This window comes from Sturnus vulgaris, chromosome 35 (assembly GCF_052056855.1).
Source record: "Sturnus vulgaris isolate bStuVul1 chromosome 35, bStuVul1.hap1, whole genome shotgun sequence".
Classification (NCBI taxonomy): domain Eukaryota; kingdom Metazoa; phylum Chordata; class Aves; order Passeriformes; family Sturnidae; genus Sturnus; species Sturnus vulgaris.
In genome coordinates, this window is record NC_142277.1 from 10,138 (window position 1) to 32,765 (window position 22,628).

The 22,628-nt window shown below is 59.0% G+C and overlaps 2 protein-coding genes across 2 annotated transcripts; both read right to left on the reverse strand.

Annotated features, from left to right (window-relative positions):
* Positions 1–398: 398 nt before the first annotated feature.
* Positions 399–13,102, reverse strand: LOC106864634 (transforming growth factor beta-1 proprotein-like). Its single transcript, XM_088155170.1, is given in 10 exon segments — positions 399–860; positions 3,575–3,728; positions 5,234–5,384; positions 6,802–6,888; positions 7,174–7,291; positions 8,356–8,621; positions 11,125–11,191; positions 11,723–11,828; positions 11,830–11,948; positions 11,950–13,102. Coding segments are annotated over 10 exon segments (1,266 nt in total). The 5' UTR covers positions 11,989–13,102; the 3' UTR covers positions 399–701.
* Positions 13,103–16,006: 2,904 nt separating this feature from the next.
* On the reverse strand, positions 16,007–21,561 carry B9D2 (B9 domain containing 2). The gene is given in 7 exon segments (XM_088155171.1): positions 16,007–16,709; positions 16,712–16,876; positions 16,879–16,926; positions 17,723–17,755; positions 18,020–18,113; positions 21,216–21,306; positions 21,541–21,561. Coding segments are annotated over 6 exon segments (516 nt in total). The 5' UTR covers positions 21,303–21,306; positions 21,541–21,561; the 3' UTR covers positions 16,007–16,620.
* Positions 21,562–22,628: the final 1,067 nt, after the last annotated feature.

Genomic DNA, 22,628 nt, shown 5'->3' on the forward strand with positions numbered 1-22,628 from the left:
TTGGGGTGTTTCTAGAGTGCTTTTGGGGTGGTTTTGGGGGATTTTTTGGCAGTTTTGGGGTGGGTTTTGGGTGTTCTGGGGGTGCTTTTTTGGGTGCTTTTGGCGTTTTTGGGGTGTTTTTGCATTTTTTTTGGGTGTTTTCGGGTGGTTTTGGGGGGTTTCTGGCGGTTTTGAGGTGTTTTGGGGCAGTTTTGGGGTGGTTTTGGGGCAGTTTTTGGGGCAGTTTTGGGGCAGTTTTTGGGGCAGTTTTTGGCTGTTTTTTGGGGCGGTTTTGGCTGTTTTGGGGGCAGTTTTTGGGGTGTTTTTGGGGTGTTTTGGGGGCAGTTTTTGGCTGTTTTTTGGGGTCAGCTGCACTTGCAGGCGCTCACCACCATCCCCGAGAGCTGCTCCACTCTGGGCTGGTTTGGGGCAGTTTCTGGCTGTTTGTGGCTGGTTTTTGGGACGGTTTTTGGCTGTTTTGGCTGGCAGTTTTTGGGTGTTTTTTGGGGCAGTTTTTGTCTGGTTTTGGGGCAGTTTTTGTCTGGTTTTGGGGCAGTTTTTGTCTGGTTTTTTTGCTGTTTTTTGGGGCGGTTTTGGCTGGTTTTGGGGCAGTTTTTGGGGCAGTTTTTGGGGCAGTTTCTGGCTGTTTTTTGGGGCGGTTTTGGCTGGTTTTGGGGCTGGTTTTGGGGTGTTTTTGGGGTGTTTTTGACCCTTTTTTGGGGTCAGCTGCACTTGCAGGCGCTCACCACCATCCCCGAGAGCTGCTCCACCCGCGCCCGCCGCCCCACGTAATAAACGATCGGCAGCGGCTCCAGGCTCTGCGGGACACAGCAGGGGGCGGCCGAGGCGCCCGGGTTGTGCAGGTTGTACAGGGCCAGAACCTGCCGAAAATAATCCCAAAATAATCCTAAAATAATCCCAAAACAATCCTAAAATAATCCCCAAAATGGACCCAAAATAATCCCAAAGGCGCCGGGGTTGTGCAGGTTGTACAGGGCCAGAACCTGCGGAAAAATGACCCAAAATGGACCCAAAATAATCCCAAAATGGACCCAAAATAATCCCCAAAATGGACCCAAAATAATCCTAAAATAATCCCAGAATAATCCCAAAACAATCTCAGGATATTCCCCAAATAATCCCAAAATAACCCCAAAGGCGCCCGGGTTGTGCAGGTTGTACAGGGCCAGAACCTGCCGAAAATAATCCCAAAATAATCCCAGAATAATCCCAAAATAATCCCAAAATAATCCCAGAATAATAACAAAACAATCTCAGGATATTCCCAAAATATTCCCAAAATAACCCCAAAGGCGCCAGGGTTGTGCAGGTTGTACAGGGCCAGAACCTGCCGAAAATAATCCCAAAATAATCCTAAAATAATCCCAAAACAATCCTAAAATAATCCCCAAAATGGACCCAAAATAACCCCAAAGGTGTTGGGGCTGTGCAGGTTGTACAGGGCCAGAACCTGCCGAAAATAATCCCAAAATAATCCCAGAATAATCCTAAAACAATCCCAGAATATTCCCAAAATAATCCCGAAATAGCCCCAAAGGCGCCGGGGTTGTGCAGGTTGTACAGGGCCAGAACCTGCGGAAAAATGACCCAAAATGGACCCAAAATAATCCCCAAAATGGACCCAAAAAAATCCTAAAATAATCCCAAAATAATCCTAAAATAATCCCAAAATAGCCCCAAAGGCGCCGGGGTTGTGCAGGTTGTACAGGGCCAGAACCTGCCGAAAATAATCCCAAAATAATCCCAAAATAATCCTAAAATAATCCTAAAATAATCCCAAAATAATCCCAAAATAATCCCAAAGGTGTTGGGGCTGTGCAGGTTGTACAGGGCCAGAACCTGCCGAAAATAATCCCAAAATAATCCCAGAATAATCCTAAAACAATCCCAGAATATTCCCAAAATAATCCCAAAATAGCCCCAAAGGCGCCGGGGTTGTGCAGGTTGTACAGGGCCAGAACCTGCGGAAAAATGACCCAAAATGGACCCAAAATAATCCTAAAATGTGCCCAAAACAATCCTAAACTAATCCAAAAATAATCCCAGAGTAATAACAAAATAATCCCAAAATGTTCCCAAAATAATTCCAAAATGCACCCCAAAAAATCTCAGAAAATCCTAAAATAACCCCAAAACGTACCCAAAATAATCCCAGAATAATCCCCAAAATAATCCCAGAATAATCCCCAAAATAATCCCAGAATAATCCCAAAATTATCCCAAAATAACCCCAAAATAATCCCAAACCCCCCAGGGTTGTGCAGGGCCAGAACCTCAGCAGCCAAAATGCACCAAAATTGACTCAAAATGTTCCCAAAATCATCCAAAATACACCCAAAATTATCAAAATACACCCAAAATAATCCAAAATACACCCAAAATAATCCAAATACACCCAAAATAATCCAAAATGTTCCCAAAATAATCAAAATACACCCAAAATGCAGCGCAGGACACCCCAAAAGGAGCCAGGAATGCACCCAAAATGACCCCCAAAATAACCCCCAAAATGCACCAAAAATGACCCCAAATAATTAAAAAATGGACCCAAAATACACCAAAACTGACCCCAAAATACACCAAAACTGACCCAAAATACACCCAAAACTGACCCAAAATACACCCAAAATTCACCAAAAATTCACCCCAAATACTCCAAAGATCGATCCCAAATACACCCAAAATTAACCCAAAATACACTAAAAAATAACCCCAAAATACACCCAAAATGGACCCCACAATACTCCAAAAATGGACCCCAAATACACCCAAAACGGACCCAAATATCCCAAATTTGACCCCAAACATCCCAACCCCCCCCGGGTTCTGGGTGTCCCCACCGGGGTTTGGCCACGAACCCACAGAGACCCCCGGGACCCCCAAAATTCCCCCCCGGGACCCCCAAAATTCCCCCCCCGGGACCCCCCCAAAAAAACCCAAACATCCCCAGGACCCCTTAAAGCCCCCCAGGACACCTCTAAACCCCCCCAGGATATCCTAAACCCCCTCAGGACCCCTCCAAACACCCCAGGACCCCCCAAACAGCCCCAAAATGGCCTCTAGGACCCCTCAACCCCCCCCAGGACCCCTTAAACCCCCCCAGTACCCCCCAAACACCCCCAGGACACCCCAAATCCCTCCAGGACCCCCCCAAACACCACCCAGGACCCCTCAAACCCCCCCAGGACCCCTCCCCAAACCCCCTCAGGACCCCCAATCCCCCTTCAGGACACCCTAAAGCTCCCCCAGGACCCCACAAACACCCCCCAGAACCCCTTAAAGCCCCCCAGGACCCTCCCAAACCCTCCCAAGACCCCCCCAAACAACCCCCAGGAACCTTCAAAAAAACCCCAAACCCCCCCACGACACCCCAAATCCCTCCAGGACCCCCCAAACACCCCCCAGGACCCCCCAAACACCCCCCAGGACCCCTCCAAACCCCCCCAGGACACCCCAAATCCCTCCAGGACCCCCCCAAACACCACCCAGGACCCCCCAAAACCCCTCAGGACCCCCCAAACACCCCCCAGGACCCCCCCAAACACCCCCCGGGACCCCCAGGACCCCCGCCCACCTTGGTGTAGTGCGTGTCGGCGCTCCAGATGTAGGGGCAGGGCCCCCCGCAGAAATTGGCCATGTAGCCCCGGGGCTCGTGGATCCATTTCCACTGCAGGTCCCGGCGGAAATCGATGTACAGGGGGCGCACGCAGCAGCTCTGCTCCTCGGCGCTGAAATTCCGGGAATTTGGGGAAGTTTTGGGGGGATTTTGGGGGTCCCGGGGGGTCCCAGAGTGAAATAATGGCGGATTTTGGGGGGATTTTGGGGGGATTTTGGGGGGAATTTTGGGGTCCCTGGGTGGAAATCGATGTACAGGGGGCGCACGCAGCAGCTCTGCTCCTCGGGGCTGCAATTCGGGGGGTTCAGGGGGGTCCCAGAGTGAGAGAACGGGGGGTTTGGGGGAGTTTTGGGGGGATTTTGGGGGTCCCAGCGTGAGAAATGGGAGATTTGGGGGGATTTTGGGGGTCCCAGAGTGAGATAATGGGGGATTTGGGGGGTCCCGGCAGGTCCCAGAGTGAGAGAATGGAGAATTTGGGGGGAGTTTGGGGGTCCCAGAGTGAAATAATGGCGGATTTGGGGGGGATTTGGGGGAGTTTGGGGGTCCCTGGGGGTCCCACAGTGAGAGAATGGGGGATTTGGGGGGATTTTGGGGGTCCCAGAGTGAGATAATGGGGGGTTTTGGGGAGTTTGGGGGGGATTTGGGGGAGTTTTGGGGGTCCCTGGGGGCCCCTGGTCATCCCAGAGTGAGATAATGGGGGGTTTGGGGGGTCCCTGGGTGACAAATGGGGGATTTGGGGGGGTCCCGGGGGGTCCCAGAGTGAGATAATAGAGAATTTGGGGGATTTGGGGGAATTTTGGGGGTCTCAGGAGGTTCCTGGCTCTCCCTGGGTGACAAATGGGGGATTTTGGGGAGATTTTGGGGGGATTTTGGGGGGGGCGTTGGGGATTTTGGGGTCCCCGGGGGTCCCAATTTTGGGGCAGGGAGTCCCAATGTCCCCAATGTCCCAAATCCCCTCGGTGTCCCCATTGTCCCCAGTGATGTCCCCACTGTCCCCTACCCCCCACAGTGCCCCAGTGCTGTCCCCAACGATGTCCCCGGTGTCCCCCCAGTGTCCCCATTGCTGTCCCCAATGTCCCCAATGTCCCCATTGTCCCCGTACCCCCCGCAGTGCTGTCCCCCCAGCTCCCATTGATGTCCCCATTGATGTCCCCATTGTCCCCAATGTCCCCATTGTCCCCAATGTCCCCATTGTCCCCATACCCCCCGCAGTGCTGTCCCCAATGTCCCCATTGATGTCCCCATTGTCCCTGTACCCCCCGCAGTGCTGTCCCCAATGTCCCCATTGCTGTCCCCAATGTCCCCATTGCTGTCCCCATTGATGTCCCCATTGTCCCTGTACCCCCCGCAGTGCTGTCCCCAATGTCCCCATTGCTGTCCCCATTGTCCCCATTGCTGTCCCCGTACCCCCCGCAGTGCTGTCCCCATTGTCCCCATTGTCCCCATACCCCCCGCAGTGCTGTCCCCCCAGCTCCCGCCGCTGTCCCCATTGTCCCCATTGCTGTCCCCATTGCTGTCCCCATTGTCCCCAATGTCCCCGTACCCCCCGCAGTGCTGTCCCCCCAGCTCCCATTGCTGTCCCCATTGATGTCCCCATTGTCCCCAATGTCCCCATACCCCCCGCAGTGCTGTCCCCCCAGCTCCCGCCGCTGTCGCTGTCCCTGCAGGCTCTGCAGCCGCTCTGGGGGCAGGGCCATCGCCAGCACGTGCGGGACGCGGCGGTGGCGGCGCGCGATGCTCTGCATGTCCCCGCGCTGCTGCTCGAAACCTGGCGACAACAACGGCGACAGCGCTGGGGACAGCAACGGCGACAGCGCTGGGGACAGCACAGGGGACAGCAATGGGGACAGCACAGGGGACAGCGGGGACAGCAACGGGGACAGCAACGGGGACAGCAACGGGGACAACGGGGACAGCGCTGGGGACAGCAACGGGGACAGCAACGGGGACAGCAACGGGGACACCACAGGGGACAGCAATGGGGACAGTGGGGACAGCAACGGGGACAGCAACGGGGACAGCAACGGGGACAGTGGGGACAGCAATGGGGACAGCAATGGGGACAGCAATGGGGACAGCAACGGCGACAGCGCTGGGGACAGCAACGGGGACAGCAATGGGGAGAGCAATGGGGACAGCAATGGGGACAGCAACGGGGACAGCAACGGCGACAGCGCTGGGGACAGCAATGGGGACAGCGGGGACAGCAATGGGGACAGTGGGGACAGCAACGGGGACAGCAACGGGGACAGCGGGGACACCAACGGCGACAGAGCTGCGATACGGGGACACCAACGGCGACATCACAGGGGACATCACAGGGGACAGCAATGGGGACACCACAGGGGACATCACAGGGGACATCACAGGGGACACTAACGGCGACAGCGCTGCGACACTGGGACACTGGGGACATCACTGGGGACATCACAGGGGACATGACAGGGGACACTGGGACACTGGGGACATTTGGGGACATGACAGGGGACAGTGGGGACATCAATGGGGACACCAACAGGGACATCGCTGCGACACTGGGGACATCACAGGGGACAGCAATGGGGACAGTGGGGACATCACAGGGGACACTGGGACACCAATGGGGACACCACAGGGGACACTTAAGGACATTGGAGGTATTGAGGGGATTGGGGACATTGGGGACATTTGGAGACATTGGGGACATCAGGGACGACATTGGGGACATTGGGGACACTGAGGACATCAATGGGGACATTTGGGGACATTGGGGACATTGGGGGACACTGTGGACACTGGGGACATCGGGGGGATTGGGGACATTGGGGACAAATTTTCCCCAAAATCCCCCAAATTTCCCAAATTCCGCCCCAAAATCCCCCCAATTCCCCCAAATTCCCCCCAAAACTCCCCAAATTCTCTCAGTCACTCAAATTTCCCCAAAAATCGCCCCAAATCTCCCAAAATCCCCCCAGAATTCCCCAAAATTCTTTCAGAATCACTTAAAATTTTCCCCAAATCCCCCCCAAAATCCCCCCAAATCCCCCCTAAATCCCCCCAAAACCCCAAATTCTCCCCAAAGTCCCCCTCAAAATCCCCAAATCCCCCCCAAATCCCCCCAAAATCCCCAAATCCCCCCTAAATTCTCCCCCAAAACCCCAAATTCTCCCCAAATCCCCCCCCCCAAATCCCCCCCAATTCTCCACCTTCGATGCTGATCCTGAGCGCGGGCGCAGCGCCCCCCTCGGGCTCGCAGGGGCAATGCACGCTGAGCCGGAACACACCCAGCGCCTCTGCGGGGACAGTGGGGACATTAACGGGGACATTAATGGGGACAGTGGGGACATTAACGGGGACACTGGGGACAGTGGGGACATTAATGGGGACACTGGGGACATTAATGGGGACAGTGGGGACATTAATGGGGACACTGGGGACAGTGGGGACAGTGGGGACAGTGGGGACACTGGGGACACTGGGGACATTGGGGGGATATTGGGGACATTGGGGGGACATTGGGGACATTGGGGACATTGGGGACACCACAGGGGACATTTGGGGACAGTGCTGTCACTCACCCGAGCTGTGCAGCCACTGCTGGACGGTGTCGGTGACATCGAACCAGAGCCACTCGTCCTCGGCCGTGACCCGAACAGAGCGGCCCTGGAGATAACGCCAGGAGGAGTTCCCGAAACCCTGGGGACAGGGGGACACCACGGCGGACATTGGGGACATTTGGGGACACCACGGGGGACATTGGGGACACCACGGCGGACATTGGGGACATTGGGGACACCACAGGGGACATTGGGGACATTTGGGGACATTGGGGACACCACAGGGGACATTGGGGACATTTGGGGACATTGGGGACAGCTCCAAAGCCACCCCCAGGGAGGGAAGGGGGACCCACCCCCGGTCCTGGCCCCAGATTTGGTGTCACCCTGGCTGTGACATCCCGTGGGCCCAGGGTCCCCACTGTCCCCACTGTCCCCATTCCTCCCAAATGTCCCCACTGTCCCCATGGCTGTCCCTGTTGTCCCCAATCTTCCAACTTGTCCCCAAATGTCCCCGTGCTCACCTGGCTGAGCTCCACTCTCTGCTCCATCCCCAATGTCCCCATTGTCCCCATGGCTGTCCCCATTGTCCCCATGGCTGTCCCCATTGTCCCCATGGCTGTCCCCGATGTCCCCAACTCTCCCAAATGTCCCTGATGTGCTCATGGCTGTCCCTGCTGTCCCCGTGGCCACTCCTGCTGTCCCCAGTCCCCTCAATGTCCCCAGATGTCCCCAAGGCTGTCCCCAATGTCCCCAATCTTCCCAAATGTCCCCAGATGCCCCCGATGTCCCCGTGCTCACCTGACCGAGCTCCACTCTCTGCTCCATCCCCAATGTCCCCATAACTGTCCCCATTGTCCCCATGGCTGTCCCCAATGTCCCCACTGTCCCCATAACTGTCCCCATTGTCCCCACTGTCCCCAATGTCCCCACTGTCCCCATAACTGTCCCCATTGTACCCATTGTCCCCAGTGTCCCCATGGCTGTCCCCATTGTCCCCATAACTGTCCCCACTGTCCCCATGGCTGTCCCCACTGTCCCCATGGCTGTCCCCACTGTCCCCATGGCTGTCCTCATTGTCCCCATGGCTGTCCCCATAACTGTCCCCACTGTCCCCATAACTGTCCCCAATGTCCCCATGGCTGTCCCCATGGCTGTCCTCATTGTCCCCATAACTGTCCCCACGGCTGTCCCCGCACTCACCTGGTAGAGCTCCACTCTCTGCTCCACGCCGGCTGTCCCGGCTGTCCCCGGTGCTGTCCCCGGTGCTGTCCCCGGTGCTGTCCCCGGTGCTGTCGCTGTCCCCTGTGCTGTCGCTGTCGCTGTCGCTGTCGCTGTCGCCGTCCCCTGTCGCAGCATGCGCAGCTCGGCCCGGCTCAGCTCGGCCCGGCCCAGCCCCGCCCGCAGCCGCGAGGCGTTGAACACAAAGAACAAACTGCGGGGCGTGGGGAGCCAGCGCTGCGTGTCACCTGCGGGGACACCTCTGTCACCTGGGGACACCTGGGGGACACTGCTGTCACCTGGGGACACCTGGGGGACACCTGGGGGACACTGCTGTCACCTGCGGGGACACCGCTGTCACCTGGGGGACACCTGGGGGACACCTCTGTCACCTGCGGGGACACCTGCGGGACACCTGCGGGACACCTCTGTCACCTGCGGGACACCTCTGTCACCTGGGGGACACCTGCGGGGACACCTCTGTCACCTGGGGACACCTGCGGGGACACCTCTGTCACCTGGGGACACCTGGGGGACACCGCTGTCACCTGGGGGACACCGCTGTCACCTGGGGGACACCTGGGGGACACCGCTGTCACCTGCGGGGACACCTGGGGGACACCGCTGTCACCTGGGGGACACCTGGGGGACACTGCTGTCACCTGGGGGACACCTGGGGGACACCTGGGGGACACCTGGGGGACACCGCTGTCTCCTGGGGGACACCTGGGGGGACACCGCTGTCACCTGGGGACACCTGGGGGACACCTCTGTCACCTGCGGGGACACCGCTGTCACCTGGGGACACCTGGGGACACCGCTGTCACCTGGGGGACACCTGCGGGACACTCTGTCACCTGCGGGACACCTGGGGGACACCTCTGTCACCTGCGGGGACACCGCTGTCACCTGGGGGACACCTGCGGGACACCTGGGGGACACCTGCGGGACACCTGGGGGACACTGCTGTCACCATTGTCACCTGCGGGGACACCTGGGGGACACCTCTGTCACCTGGGGGACACCTCTGTCACCTGCGGGGACACCTCTGTGTCACCTGGGGGACACCTGGGGGACACTGCTGTCACCTGCGGGGACACCTGGGGGACACCTGCGGGACACTGCTGTCACCATTGTCACCTAGGGGACACTGCTGTCACCTCCATTTCACCTGGGGGACATTGCTGTCACCCTCGGGGTCACCGTGGCCACCACCATCACCTCGGGGCCACCACTGTCACCATTCTCACCTCAGGGACACTGCTGTCACCTCGAGGTCACCTCAGGGTCACCACTGTCACCTTGGGGTCACCAGTGCCACCTCAGGGACACTGAGGTCACCTCGGGGACACTGAGGTCACCTCAGGGTCACCATGGCCACCAAGGCCACCTTTGTCACCTCGGGGACACTGCTGTCACCTTGGGGCCACCATGGCCACCATCGTCACCTCGGGGACACTGCAGCCACTGCTGTCATCTCAAGGCCACCACGGCCACCTCAGGGCCACCTCGGGGCCACCATGGCCACTGCCATCACCTCAGGGTCACCGCTGTCACCTCCAGGGCCACCTCAGGGCCACCACGGCCACTGCCATCACCTCAGGGGTCACCGCTGTCACCTCAGGGCCACCTCAGGGCCACCACGGCCACTGCCATCACCTCAGGGTCACCACCATCACCGTGGGGCCACTGCTGTCACCTCAGGGCCACCTCAGGGCCACCACCCACGGCCACCGCGGGTTCAGTGCGGCCACTTCGGGTGGCGAGGTCACCTCAGGGTCACCAACATCACATCAGGGCTACCACCGCCACCTTGGGGGCCACCAGGCCACCCTGAGGCCACCACTGTCACCTCAGGGTCACTGTAGGGTCACCGGGACCACGCGCTGTCACCTCGGGGTCACCAAGGCCACCTTGGGTCATTGGTGTCACCCATGGGGCCATTGGGGTCACCAGGGCCACCTTGGGGACACTGGGACCACCTTGGGCTCATTGGGGTCACCTTGGGGTCACCTCGAGGTCATCAGGGTCACCTTGGGGACACTGAGGTCACCTTGAGGTCACCTCAGGGACATTGGGGTCACCTCGAGGTCATCAGGGCCACCTTGGGGACACTGGGGCCACCTCGGGGACATTGAGGTCACCTCGGGGCCATCGGGGCCACCCCAGGGCCACCAGGTCCCGCTCTGGGGCCACCGCACAGGAGCCACGGCCACCAAAGGCTGGGGGCTCGTGGTCACTGCGGGGTGACCGAAATTCCCGAGTTTGTCCCAAAATTCACCCCCAGGTGGGACAAGGACCCAAACCCCGGGTTTGTCCCCAGAGTCCCTCCGGCGTGGACAGATGGCCACGCCATGTCCCCGTGTCCCCCCCGTGTCCGTCTGTCCCCACCTCGTGTCCAGCTGTCCCCTCTCGGCCATTGGGGTGTGTCCTGTGTCCCCACACGTGTCCCCATGTCCCTTCCTCCTGTGTCCCCACACGTGTCCCCAGGTCTGTCCTGTGTCCCCACACGTGTCGCCCTGTCCGTCCATGTCCCCCTGTCTGTCCGTGTCCCCTGTGTCCCCCACTCACCGTCCCGGGTGTCTCCATGGGGAAGCGATGTCGTCTCTTCCCCTACTTGTCCCCATGTCCCCATGTCCCTGTGTCCCTGTGTCCCCCTGTCTGTCCCGTGTCCTGTGTCCCCCTGTCTGTCCCATGTCCCCATGTCCCCAGCTGTCCCCAGCTGTCCCCATGATGTCCCCAGTGTCTCACCATCCCCAGGGGTCTCCATGGGGAATCTCAGCAGTTCCTTGGCGTAGTACTCCTGCGGGTCCTCGGGCTGCCGGAGCCGCGCTCTGTCCCCATGTCCCCATAATGTCCCCGTGTCCCTCTGTCTGTCCCGTGTCCCCGTGTCCCCCTGTCTGTCCCGTGTCCCCTCTCACCCTCTCCCGGTGTCTCCATGGGGAATCTCAGCAGTTCCTTGGCGTAGCACTCCTGCGGGTCCTCGGGCTGCCGGAGCCGCGCTCTGTCCCCGTGTCCCCCTGTCTGTCCCCGTGTCCCCCTGTCTGTCCGTGTCCCCATGATGTCCCGTGTCCCCGTGTCCCCTGTCTGTCCCGTGTCCCCCTGTCTGTCCATGTCCCCAGTGTCTCACCCTCTCCGGTGTCTCCATGGGGAATCTCAGCAGTTCCTTGGCGTAGTACTCCTGCGGGTCCTCGGGCTGCCGGAGCTGGGCTCTGTCCCCGTGTCCCCCCCGTGTGACCCATGTCCCCATGATGTCCCCGTGTCCCCCTGTCTGTCCCGTGTCCCCGTGTCCCCTCTCACCTCTCCCGGTGTCTCCATGGGGAATCTCAGCAGTTCCTTGGCGTAGTACTCTGCGGTCCTCGGGCTGCCGGAGCCGCGCTCTCTGGCGCAGCAGCTCGCGGGTGCTGTTGTAGAGGGCCCGGATGTCGTCGGGCAGCCCCGGTGGCCGGTTCGGGCTCGGGGTCCGGGGGCGGTGCCGGCAGTCGCAGCTTGCTCAGGATCTGTCCCCGCACGGCCTCGATGCGTTTGAGCCGCGCCGCCTCCAGGTCCAGCGTGCGGCACGTGGAGAGAGCGCGGGGCGGCGCCCAGCGCGGCCAGGAGCACGGCCAGCAGCATCCCGGGATAAACCGACCGGGATAAACCGGGATAAACCCCACCGGGATAAACGGGCCGGGATAAATGGACCGGGATAACGGACCGGATAAACCGACCGGGATAAACCGACCGGGATAAACCGGGATGGACCGGGATAAACGGGCCGGGATAAATGGACCGGGATAAACCGACCGGGATAAACCGGGATGGACCGGGATAAACGGGCCGGGATAAACGGGCCGGGATAAATGGACGGGATAAACGGACCGGGATAAACGGGCCGGGATAAACGGGCCGGGATAAACCCACCGGGATAAACCCACCGGGATAAACCGGGATGGACCGGGATAAAAGGGCCGGGATAAACCGACCGGGATAAATGGACCGGGATAAACCCACCGGGATAAACCCACCGGGATAAACGGGCGGGATAAACCGGGATAAACCGGGATAAACCGGGATAAACCGACCGGGATAAACCCACCGGATAAACCCACCGGGATAAATGGACCGGGATAAACCCACCGGGATAAACGGGCCGGGATAAACCGACCGGGATAAATGGACCGGGATAAACCGGGATGGACCGGGATAAATGCACCGGGATAAACGGGCCGGATAAACCGGGATAGATGGGCCGAGATAAACCGGGATAAATGGACCGGGATGGACCGGGATAAACCGGGATGGACCGGGATAAACCGGATGGACCGGGGGAGAGATGGGCTGGGATAAATGGACCGGGATGGACCGGGATGGACTGGGAAAGACCGGGATAAATGGACCGGGATGGACTGGGATAAACCAGGAGAGACGGACCGGGAGAGACCGGGATAACCGGGAGAGATAGACCGGGATGGACAGACCGGGATGGACCGGGAGAAATAGACCGGATGGACCGGGACCGATCAGGATAAACCGGGAGAAATAGACCGGGATGGACCGGGACCGATCAGGATAAACCGGGAGAAACCACTCGGATGGACCAGTAGAAATAGACCGGATGGACCGGGATAAATCAGGATAAACCCTTCGGGATGGACACGGGAGAAATTCCCGGGATGTGTCAAAGACCCCGGGCACAGACCGGGTTAACCCACCGGGACCGGGATGGGCCCATTCCGAACCGGGATAAACTCACTGGAACGGGTTAAACCGACCCGGGACCGGGATAAACCCGACAGGGACCGGGATAAACTCACCGGAACGGGTTAAACCGCCCCGGGACCGGGATAAAACCTCCCCGGAACCGGACAAACCCCTCCGGAACCGCGATAACCCCCCCCAGAACCGGACACGCCCCCCAGAACGGGATAAACTCCTCGGGATGGGGACACGCCCCCCCGGAAACGGGCTAACCCCCCTAGAACCGGGATAAAACTCCCTAAAAACCGGGAATAAAACCCCCTAGAACCGGGATAAAACTCCCTAAAACCGGGATTAACTCCCCCGGAACCGGGCTAATCTCCCCTCCCAGAACCGGATTAACCCCTCGGAGCCGGGATCAACTCCCCTAGAACCGGGACACACCCCCGGGACCGGATGAACTCCCCAAAAACCGGGATAAACTCCCCAAAAACCGGATAAAAAATCCCCAAAAACCGGGATAAAAATCCCCAAAACCGGGTTAACCCCCCCGGAACCGGGACTTAACCCGGGACAGCCCGCGCGGGGCCGGGGAACCCCCCCCCCGGATTTCCCCTCCCGGGCTCGGTTCTGCTCGCGATTGTCCCGGTCCTGGATGTCCCGGGTGGTCCCGGGTGGTCCCTACCGCTTCCGCTTTGTCCCGGGTGGTCCCAATCCCTCCTGGCCGCTCCTGGGTGGTCCCGGGTGGTCCCTGGTTTGTCCCGGGTGGTCTCTGGTAGTCCCGGGTGGTCCCTGGGTGGTCCCTGGTGGTCCCTGGGTGGTCCCGGGTGGTCCCTGGCCGGTCCCGGTTTGTCCCGGGTGGTCCCGGTTTGTTCCTGGTCTGTCCCGGGTGGTCTCTGGCCGGTTCCGGGTGGTCCCGGTTTGTCCCGGGTGGTCTCGGTTGCCCCTGGCCGGTCCCGGTGGTCCCGTTTGTCCCGGGTGGTCCGGTTTCTCCTTTTTGTCCCTTTTTTTTTTCCCTTTTTTGCCGCTTTTTGCCCGATTTGGCCCTTTTGGCCCCACCAGGAAACGCCGCGGGGGGGGGGGGGGGAGGGGAAGGGGAAGGGGGGGGGGGGAAGGGAAACTGAGTCACGGCCGGGGGGGGAGGGAGGGGACGGACCCCCCCGGGAGAGGCGTCTGGGACACTTCCGGGGGGGGGGAGGGGCAGCGGGACAGGGCGGGGGGGGGGAGGGGCACCGGGACACCCCAAAATTGGGGGGAGGGGCACCTCAGAGTGGGGAGGGGCACTGGGACACCCCAAAACTGGGGGAGGGGCACCCCAGAGTGGGGGAGGGGCACTGGGACACCCCAAAAATGGGGGGGACGGGCACTGGGACACCCCCAGAGTGGGGGAGGGGCACCCAGAGTGGGGGAGGGGCACCGGGACACCCCAAAATTGGGGGAAGGGGGCACCCCAGAGTGGGGGAGGGGCACTGGGACACCCCAAAAATGGGGGGAGGGGCACCTCAGAGTGGGGGAGGGTCACTGGACACCCCAAAAAATGGGGGGAGGGGACTCAGGGACACCCCCAGAGTGGGGGAGGGGCGCAGGGACACCCCAAAAATTGGGGGGAGGGGCACTGGACACCCCCACGAGTGGGGGAGGGGAACTGGGACACCCCAAAATTGGGGGAGGGGCACCTCAAAAGTGGGGGAGGGGACTCAGGACACCCCCAGAGTGGGGGAGGGGTCCCAGAACCCCCCCACTGTCCCCTCCCCCCCCCCAGATTGTCACCCCCCTTGTCCCCTCCCCCCCACGAGTGGCACACGTGACAAAGGTTTTATTGGGGACACGGGAGGGGACAAAAGGGGGGGGTGGAGGGGGGGGGTGGCCCCTCCCCCACCAGCCCCCCCCCCCCCCCCAATCCTTGGGGGACCCCCCCCGGTGTCACCTCCTGTCCCCCCCCCCGGGGGTCCCCAAGTGTCACCTCCCTGTCCTGGGGGTCCTGTGGTGGCCCCAGGGTCACCCCAGGGTGTCCCAAAGTGACAATTCCCTGTCCTGGAGGGGTCCCTTGGTGACCCCAAGGTGTCCCCAATGTCCCCAGGGTGTCCCAGGTGTCACCTCCCTGTCCTGGGGGGCCCTTGGTGACCCCAATGTCCCCATTGTGGTGTCCCCAATGTCCCCAATGATGTCTCCAATGTCCCAGTGCCACCCCAGTGTCCCCAGTGCCATCCCAGTGTCACAGTGCCACCCCAGTGTCCCCCCAATGATGTCCCCAGTGCCACCCCAGTGCCATCCCAATGTCCCCAGTGTCCCAAATGTCCCCAGTGCCATCCCAGTGTCTCCAATGCCATCCCAATGACGTCCCCAGTGTCACAGTGATGTCCCCAATGATGTCCCCAATGTCCCAGTGATGTCCCAGTGTCACAGTGATGTCCCCATTGATGTCCCCAGTGTCCCCATTGATGTCCCCAGTGTCCCAGTGCCATCCCCAGTGTCCCAGTGATGTCCCCAGTGTCACCCCAGTGCCACCCCATACTGTGCCATGTTCCGTGCCATCACTTGCCAGCTCCAGGTGGACACTCCTGGCACTCTCTGTCCCCAATGATGTCCCAATGATGTCCCCAGTGTCCCAATGATGTCCCCAATGATGTCCCCAGTGTCCCAATGATGTCCCCCATGATGTCCCCAGTGTCCCCAGTGTCACCCCAGTGCCACCCCATACTGTGCCATGTTCCGTGCCATCACACTGCCAGCTCCAGGTGGACGCTCCCGGCGCTCTCTGTCCCCAGTGATGTCCCCAATGATGTCCCCAATGTCCCAGTGCCATCCCAGTGTCCCCAATGATGTCCCCAGTGTCACAGTGATGTTCCCAATGATGTCCCCAGTGTCCCCAGTGTCACAGTGCCATCCCCAGTGTCCCAATGATGTCCCCAGTGTCCAGTGCCATCCCCAGTGTCCCAGTGATGTCCCCCAATGATGTCCCCAGTGTCCCCAGTGTCACAGTGCCACCCCATACTGTGCCATGTTCCGTGCCATCACTGCCAGCTCCAGGTGGACGCTGCCGGCGCTCTCTGTCCCCAGTGATGTCCCCAATGATGTCCCCAGTGTCACAGTGATGTCCCCAGTGATGTCCCCAATGATGCAGTGATGTCCCCCAGTGTCACAGTGATGTCCCCAATGATGCAGTGATGTCCCCAGTGTCACAGTGCCACCCCATACTGTGCCATGTTCCGTGCCATCACTGCCAGCTCCAGGTGGACGCTGCCGGCGCTCTGTCCCCAATGATGTCCCCAGTGTCCCAGTGCCATCCCCAGTGTCACAGTGCCACCCCATACTGTGCCATGTTCCGTGCCATCACTGCCAGCTCCAGGTGGACGCTGCCGGCGCTCTGTCCCCAATGATGTCCCCAGTGTCCAGTGCCATCCCCAGTGTCACAGTGCCACCCCATACTGTGCCATGTTCCGTGCCATCACTGCCAGCTCCAGGTGGACGCTGCCGGCGCTCTGTCCCCAATGATGTCCCCAATGATGTCCCCAGTGTCACAGTGATGTCCCCAGTGTCACAGTGCTGTCCCCAGTGTCCCCAGTGTCACAGTGCCACCCCATACTGTGCCATGTTCCGTGCCATCACTGCCAGCTCCAGGTGGACGCTGCCGGCGCTCTCCGTCCTCAGCCGGATCTGTCCCCGGTCCCGGTCACGGCCACCTCGGGCTCGCGCAGTTGGGGTCCCCCTGTCCCCAGCAGGCGCTGGCCCCGCGTGCCCCGCGGCCGCCAGGTGACACAGGTGACGCGGTGGCAGCCGGGCGAGCTGGGCACGTGGCACACGCCGTAACCGGCCAGCCCCGGCGGCCCCACGAGTCCACGTGCCACACCTCGAGGAGCAGCTTGGGCCACCCTGGGGACAATGGGGACAATGGGGACACATTGGGGACATCACTGGGGGCAATGGGGCCACACCTCGAGGAGCAGCTTGGGCCACCCTGGGGACAATGGGGACACATTGGGGACATTGGGGACATCAATGGGGACTATGGGGCCACACCTCGAGGAGCAGCTTGGGCCACCCTGGGGACAATGGGGACACATTGGGGACAATGGGGACAATGGGGACAATGGGGACATCATTGGGGACATCATTGGGGACAATGGGGCCACACCTCGAGGAGCAGCTTGGGCCACCCTGGGGACATTGGGGACAATGGGGACACATTGGGGACAATGGGGCCACACCTCGAGGAGCAGCTTGGGCCACCCTGGGGACATTGGGGACAATGGGGACACATTGGGGACAATGGGGACAATGGGGCCACACCTCGAGGAGCAGCTTGGCCACCCTGGGGACATCAATGGGGACATTGGGGACACATTGGGGACAATGGGGACACTGTCAGGGACACGGGGGGGGGGGTCAAGGACAGGGAGGACACTGGGGGTGTCAGGTGTCCCCAGGTGTGTCCCCAATGTCCCCAGGTGTGTCCCCAATGTCCCCAGGTGTGTCCCCAGGTGTGCTGGGCTGTCCCCAGGTGTGTCCCCCGTGTCCCCAGGTACCTTGCAGGCCCTCTGTGGCCAGGTGCATGTCCAGGGGGTGTCCCCAATGTCCCCAGGTGTGTCCCAATGTCCCCAGGTGTCCCCAGGTGTGTCCCCAATGTCCCCAGGTGTGTCCCCAGGTGTCCCCAGGTGTCCCCAGGTACCTTGCAGGCCCTTGGTGGCCAGGTGCATGTCCAGGGGGTGTCCCCAATGTCCCCAGGTGTGTCCCCAGGTGTGTCCCCAATGAGCCCAGGTGTGTCCCCAGGTGTCCCCAGGTGTCCCAGGTACCTTGCAGGCCCTTGGTGGCCAGGTGCATGTCCAGGGGGTGTCCCCCAATGTCCCCAGGTGTGTCCCCAGGGGGTGTCCCCAATGTCCCCAGGTGTGTCCCCTGTGTCCCCAGGTGTGTCCCCAGGTGTCCCCAGGTACCTTGCAGGCCCTTGGTGGCCAGGTTGCATGTCCAGGGGGGTGTCCCCAATGAGCCACATCGTCCACCTGGGGGTCATCGAGCTGCGTCTGCCCCGCCCCCCGCCCCGGCCAGCAGCGTCCAGGCTGCACCTGGCACCCAAAATTATCCCAAAATCACCCAAATTATCCAAAAATCACCCCAAAATCATCCCAAAATTATCCAAAAATCACCCAAAATCATCCCAAAATCACCCCCAAAATCATCCCAAAATCACCCCCAAAATCATCCAAAATCATCCCAAAATCACCCCAAAATTATCCAAAAATCACCCCAAAATCATCCCAAAAATCCTCTCCAAATCACCCCAAAATTATCCCAAAATCACCCCAAAATCATCCCAAAATTACCCAAAATCACCCAAAACCATCCAAAATCCTCCCAAAATCACCCCAAAAATCATCCCAAAATCACCCCAAAAATCATCCCAAAATTATCCCAAAGTCACCCCAAAATCCTCCCAAAATCCTCCCAAAAATCATCCCAAAATCACCCTGAAGTCATCCCAAAATCACACCCCAAAAATCATCGCAAAATTATCCCAAAATCACCCCAAAAATCACCTGGACAGCCCAAAAATCATCCCCAAAAATCATCCCCAAAAATCACCTGGGACACCCCAAAAACGATCCCAAAATCACCCCCAAATAATCCCAAAATAATCCCAAAAATCATCCAAAAATTATCCCAAAATAATCCAAAAATCATCCAAAATTAAACCCCAAATCATCCCCAAATCACCCCCAACTCCACCCAAAAATCATCCTAAAAATCACCCCGAAATCACCTCAAAATCACCCCAAAATAATCCCAAAAATCATCCAGAAATAATCCCAAAAATCATCCAGAAATAATCCCAAAATCACCCCAAACTCACTCAAAAAATCACCCCGAAATCACCCAAAAATCACCCAAAAATCACCCAAATAATCCCAAAAATCATCCAAAAATCATCCCCAAATCATCCAAAATAATCCCAAAATCACCCCAAACTCACTCAAAAAATCACCCAAAAATCACACCAAAAATCACCCAAAAATCACCCCAAAATCACCCAAAATAATCCCAAAAATCATCCAAAAATCACCCCCAAATCATCCAAAAATAATCACAAAATCACCCCGAAATCACCCAAAAATCACCCCAAAATCACCCAAAAATCGTCCAAAAATAATCCCAAAAATCATCCAGAAATAATCCCAAAATCATCCAAAATAATCCCAAAATCACCCCCAAACTCACTCAAAAAATCACCCCGAAATCACCCCAAAATCACCCCAAAATCACCCCAAATCACCCAAAAATAATCCAAAATCACCCCAAACTCACTCAGAAAATCAGCCCAAAATCACCCAAAATCACCCAAAAATAATCCCAAAAATCATCCAAAAATCACCCCAAAAATCATCCAAAAATAATCCCAAAATCATCCCAAAATAAACCCAAAATCACCCAAAAAATCATCCCAAAATCACCCCCAAAATAATCCCAAAATCACCTGGGACACCCAAAATCTCCTCGTACCCCCCAAAAATACACCTGAAACCCCCAAAATGCCCCCAAAAAACCACCCGGGACCCCCCAAAATCATCCCCAAATCACCCTGGGACCCCCCAAAATCACCCTGGGACCCCAAAATCCCCCAAAAACCACCCGGGACCCCCCAAAACCATCCCCAAATCACCCTGGACCCCAAAATGCCCCAAAAACCACCCGGGACCCCCCAAAATCATCCCCAAATCACCCTGGAACCCCCCAAAAATGAACTGGGACCCCAAAATCATCCCAAAACTAACAGGGGACCCCCAAAAACCACCCGGGACCCCCCAAAATCATCCCCAAAATCACCCTGGAACCCCCCAAAATCACCCTGGACCCCCCAAAACCATCCCAAAGCCAACCGGGGACCCCCCCAAAAATGAACTGGGACCCCAAAATCGTCCCCAAATCACCCTGGACCCCCCCAAAACCACCCGGGACCCCTCAAACCCCCACTCGGGACCCCCCAGACCCCTCCAGAATTCCCCAAAAATCCCCCCAGGAGCCCCCAGACTCCCTTTGGGACCCCCCCCAAATTCCCTCAGGACCCCCAAAATCCCCCCCAGGACCCCCAAAATCCCCCAGGACCCCCAGACCTCCCCTCGGGACCCCCCAAATCCCCCAGGATCCCCCCAAATCCTTCCCAGGAACCCCCCAGGACCCCCAAAATCCCCCCAGGACCCCCAAAATCCCCCCAGGACCCCCCAGATTCCCCTCAGGACCCCCCAAATCCCCCAGACTCCCCCAACCTTCCCCCAGGACCCCCAACCTCTCGCCCAGACTCCCCCAAAATCTGCCCAGGACCCCCCAACTGCCCCCCAACCCCCACCCAGGACCCTCAAGTTCCCCCCAAATCCCCCAGGACCCCCCAAATCCCCCCCAAGATGCCCCAGGTTCCCCTCAGGACCTCCCAAATCCCCCCAGGACCCCCCAAATCCACCCAGGACCCTCCAAACGCCCCCAAGACCCCCCAGATCCCCCCAGGACACCCCAAGGCCCCCCTCAACTCCCCCCAGGACTCCCCAAATCCCCCCAGGACCCCCCCAGGACCCCCCCAAACCCCACCAGGACCCCTCACCCCCCACAAATCCCCCCAAGTCCCCCCCCAAATCCCCCCAGACCCCCCCAAACCTCCCAGGACCCCCAAAGTCCCCCTCAAATCCCCCCAAGACCCCCCAAACCTCCCAGGACCCCCAAAGTCCCCCTCAAATCCCCCCCAAGACCCCCCCAAACCTCCCCAAATCCCCCAAAATCCCCCCAGGACCCCCCAAATCCCCCGAAAATCCCCCCCAAATCCCCCCAAATCCCCCTCAAATCCCCCCAGGACCCCCCACATCCCCACAGGACCCCCAAAATCCCCCGCAAAACCCCCCAAAATCCCCCCCAAATCCCCCCAGGACCCCCAAAATCCCCCTCAATCCCCCCCAGGACCCCCAAAATCCCCCTCAAATCCCCCCCAGGACCCTCCAAACCCCACCAGGACCCCAAAATTCCCCTCAAATCCCCCCGAGGACCCCCAAAATCCCCTCAAATTCCCCCCAGGACCCCCAAATCCCCCTCAAATTCCCCCAGGACCCTCCAAACCCACCAGGACCCCCCAAATCCCCCTCAAATCCCCCCAAATCCCCCCCCCCGGACCCCCCAGTGCCCCTCACCCGCGTGCAGCCCCCACTTGCAGAAGAGGCGGCGCTGGGGGAAGCGGAGCCGCCCTGGATCTGCCCGAAGAGGTGAAGCTCCGCCATGGGGCTGGGGGGGACCCGAAATCCGCCGAATTCACCCCAAAATCCCCTCAGCGGCCCCCGCCTCACCCCCACCCCCCGTTATCCCCCCCCCGCCACTCCCACCCATCCCCCCCAATCCCCCCCCCGGCCACCCCACCCCCTCACCGCCCCAAAATCCCAAAATTTGCCCCAAAATTCCCCAAAATTCCCACAAAAAATTCCCACAAAAAATTTCCACAAAATCTCCGGGATCGCTCACCCGCCGCCAGCCCGCGCCGCCGCTGCGCATGCGCGCCCCCGCGCTTCCGCATTCCCGTTGCCACGGCAACGCGTGCTCCGCCCCACGCCGCTCTCATTGGTCCCGACCGCACAGGCCACGCCAGATGGGCGGGGACATCTCGGCGCATGCGCATTAGCCCCACCGCGGGTCTGAGGGCGCCGCCATCTTGGATGTTCCGTCACGGGTGCCGCCATGTTGAGTGTACCCCCACTGCGCGGCGCCATTTTTTTCTTTTTCGCGAGTCGCCGCCATCTTGTGCGTGCCGCCGCCATCTTGTGCGTACAACCGCTATCTTGTGCGTGCCGCCGCCATCTTGTGCGTACCGCCGCCATCTTGTGCGTGCCGCCGCCATCTTGTGCGTACCGCCGCCATCTTGGCAGCCCCCCAAAATTCCCCCCGAAATTTTGGGGTTTTTTTCCCCCCCCCCCATTTCCCGTTTTTTCCCCAAATTTTTGCTCCCCACGCGCCCCCCCCCAAATTTCAGGATTCCTCCCAAAATTTTGGTTCCGTTCCCCCCCCCCCTCAAATTTTAATTCTTCCCAAAATTTTGAGTTTATTCACAAATTTCGGTTCCCAGCCCCAAATTTTGTTTTTCCCTCCAAAATTTGAGTTTTTTCCCCCAAAATTTCAAAAAGCCAAAATTTTGGCTTCCCCCGCCCCCCGCCCCCCCCCCCAAATTTCGGGTTCCTCCCCCCAAGTTTTGAGTTAATCCCCAAAATTTCGGGTTTACCCCCCAAAATTTCGAGATTTTCCCCCAAATTTTGGGTTTTTTTTCCCCCAAGATGTTCAGGTTTCCTCCCCTCAAATTCCATTTCCCCCAAATTTTTTGGTTCTTCCCCCCCAAATTTTAATTCGTCCCAAAATTTTGAATTTGCTCACAAATTTGGGCTCCACCCCCCCCCCAAATTCCATTTTTTTCCCCAAAATTTGGGGGAAATTTTAAATTTAATTTAATTTTTTAATTTTTAATTCTCCCCCAGATTTCGAGTTCTCACCAAAATTTCGAATTTCCCCCCAAAATTTCAACTTTTGCCCCCAAAATTTCAACTTCCCCCCCCAAAATTCAA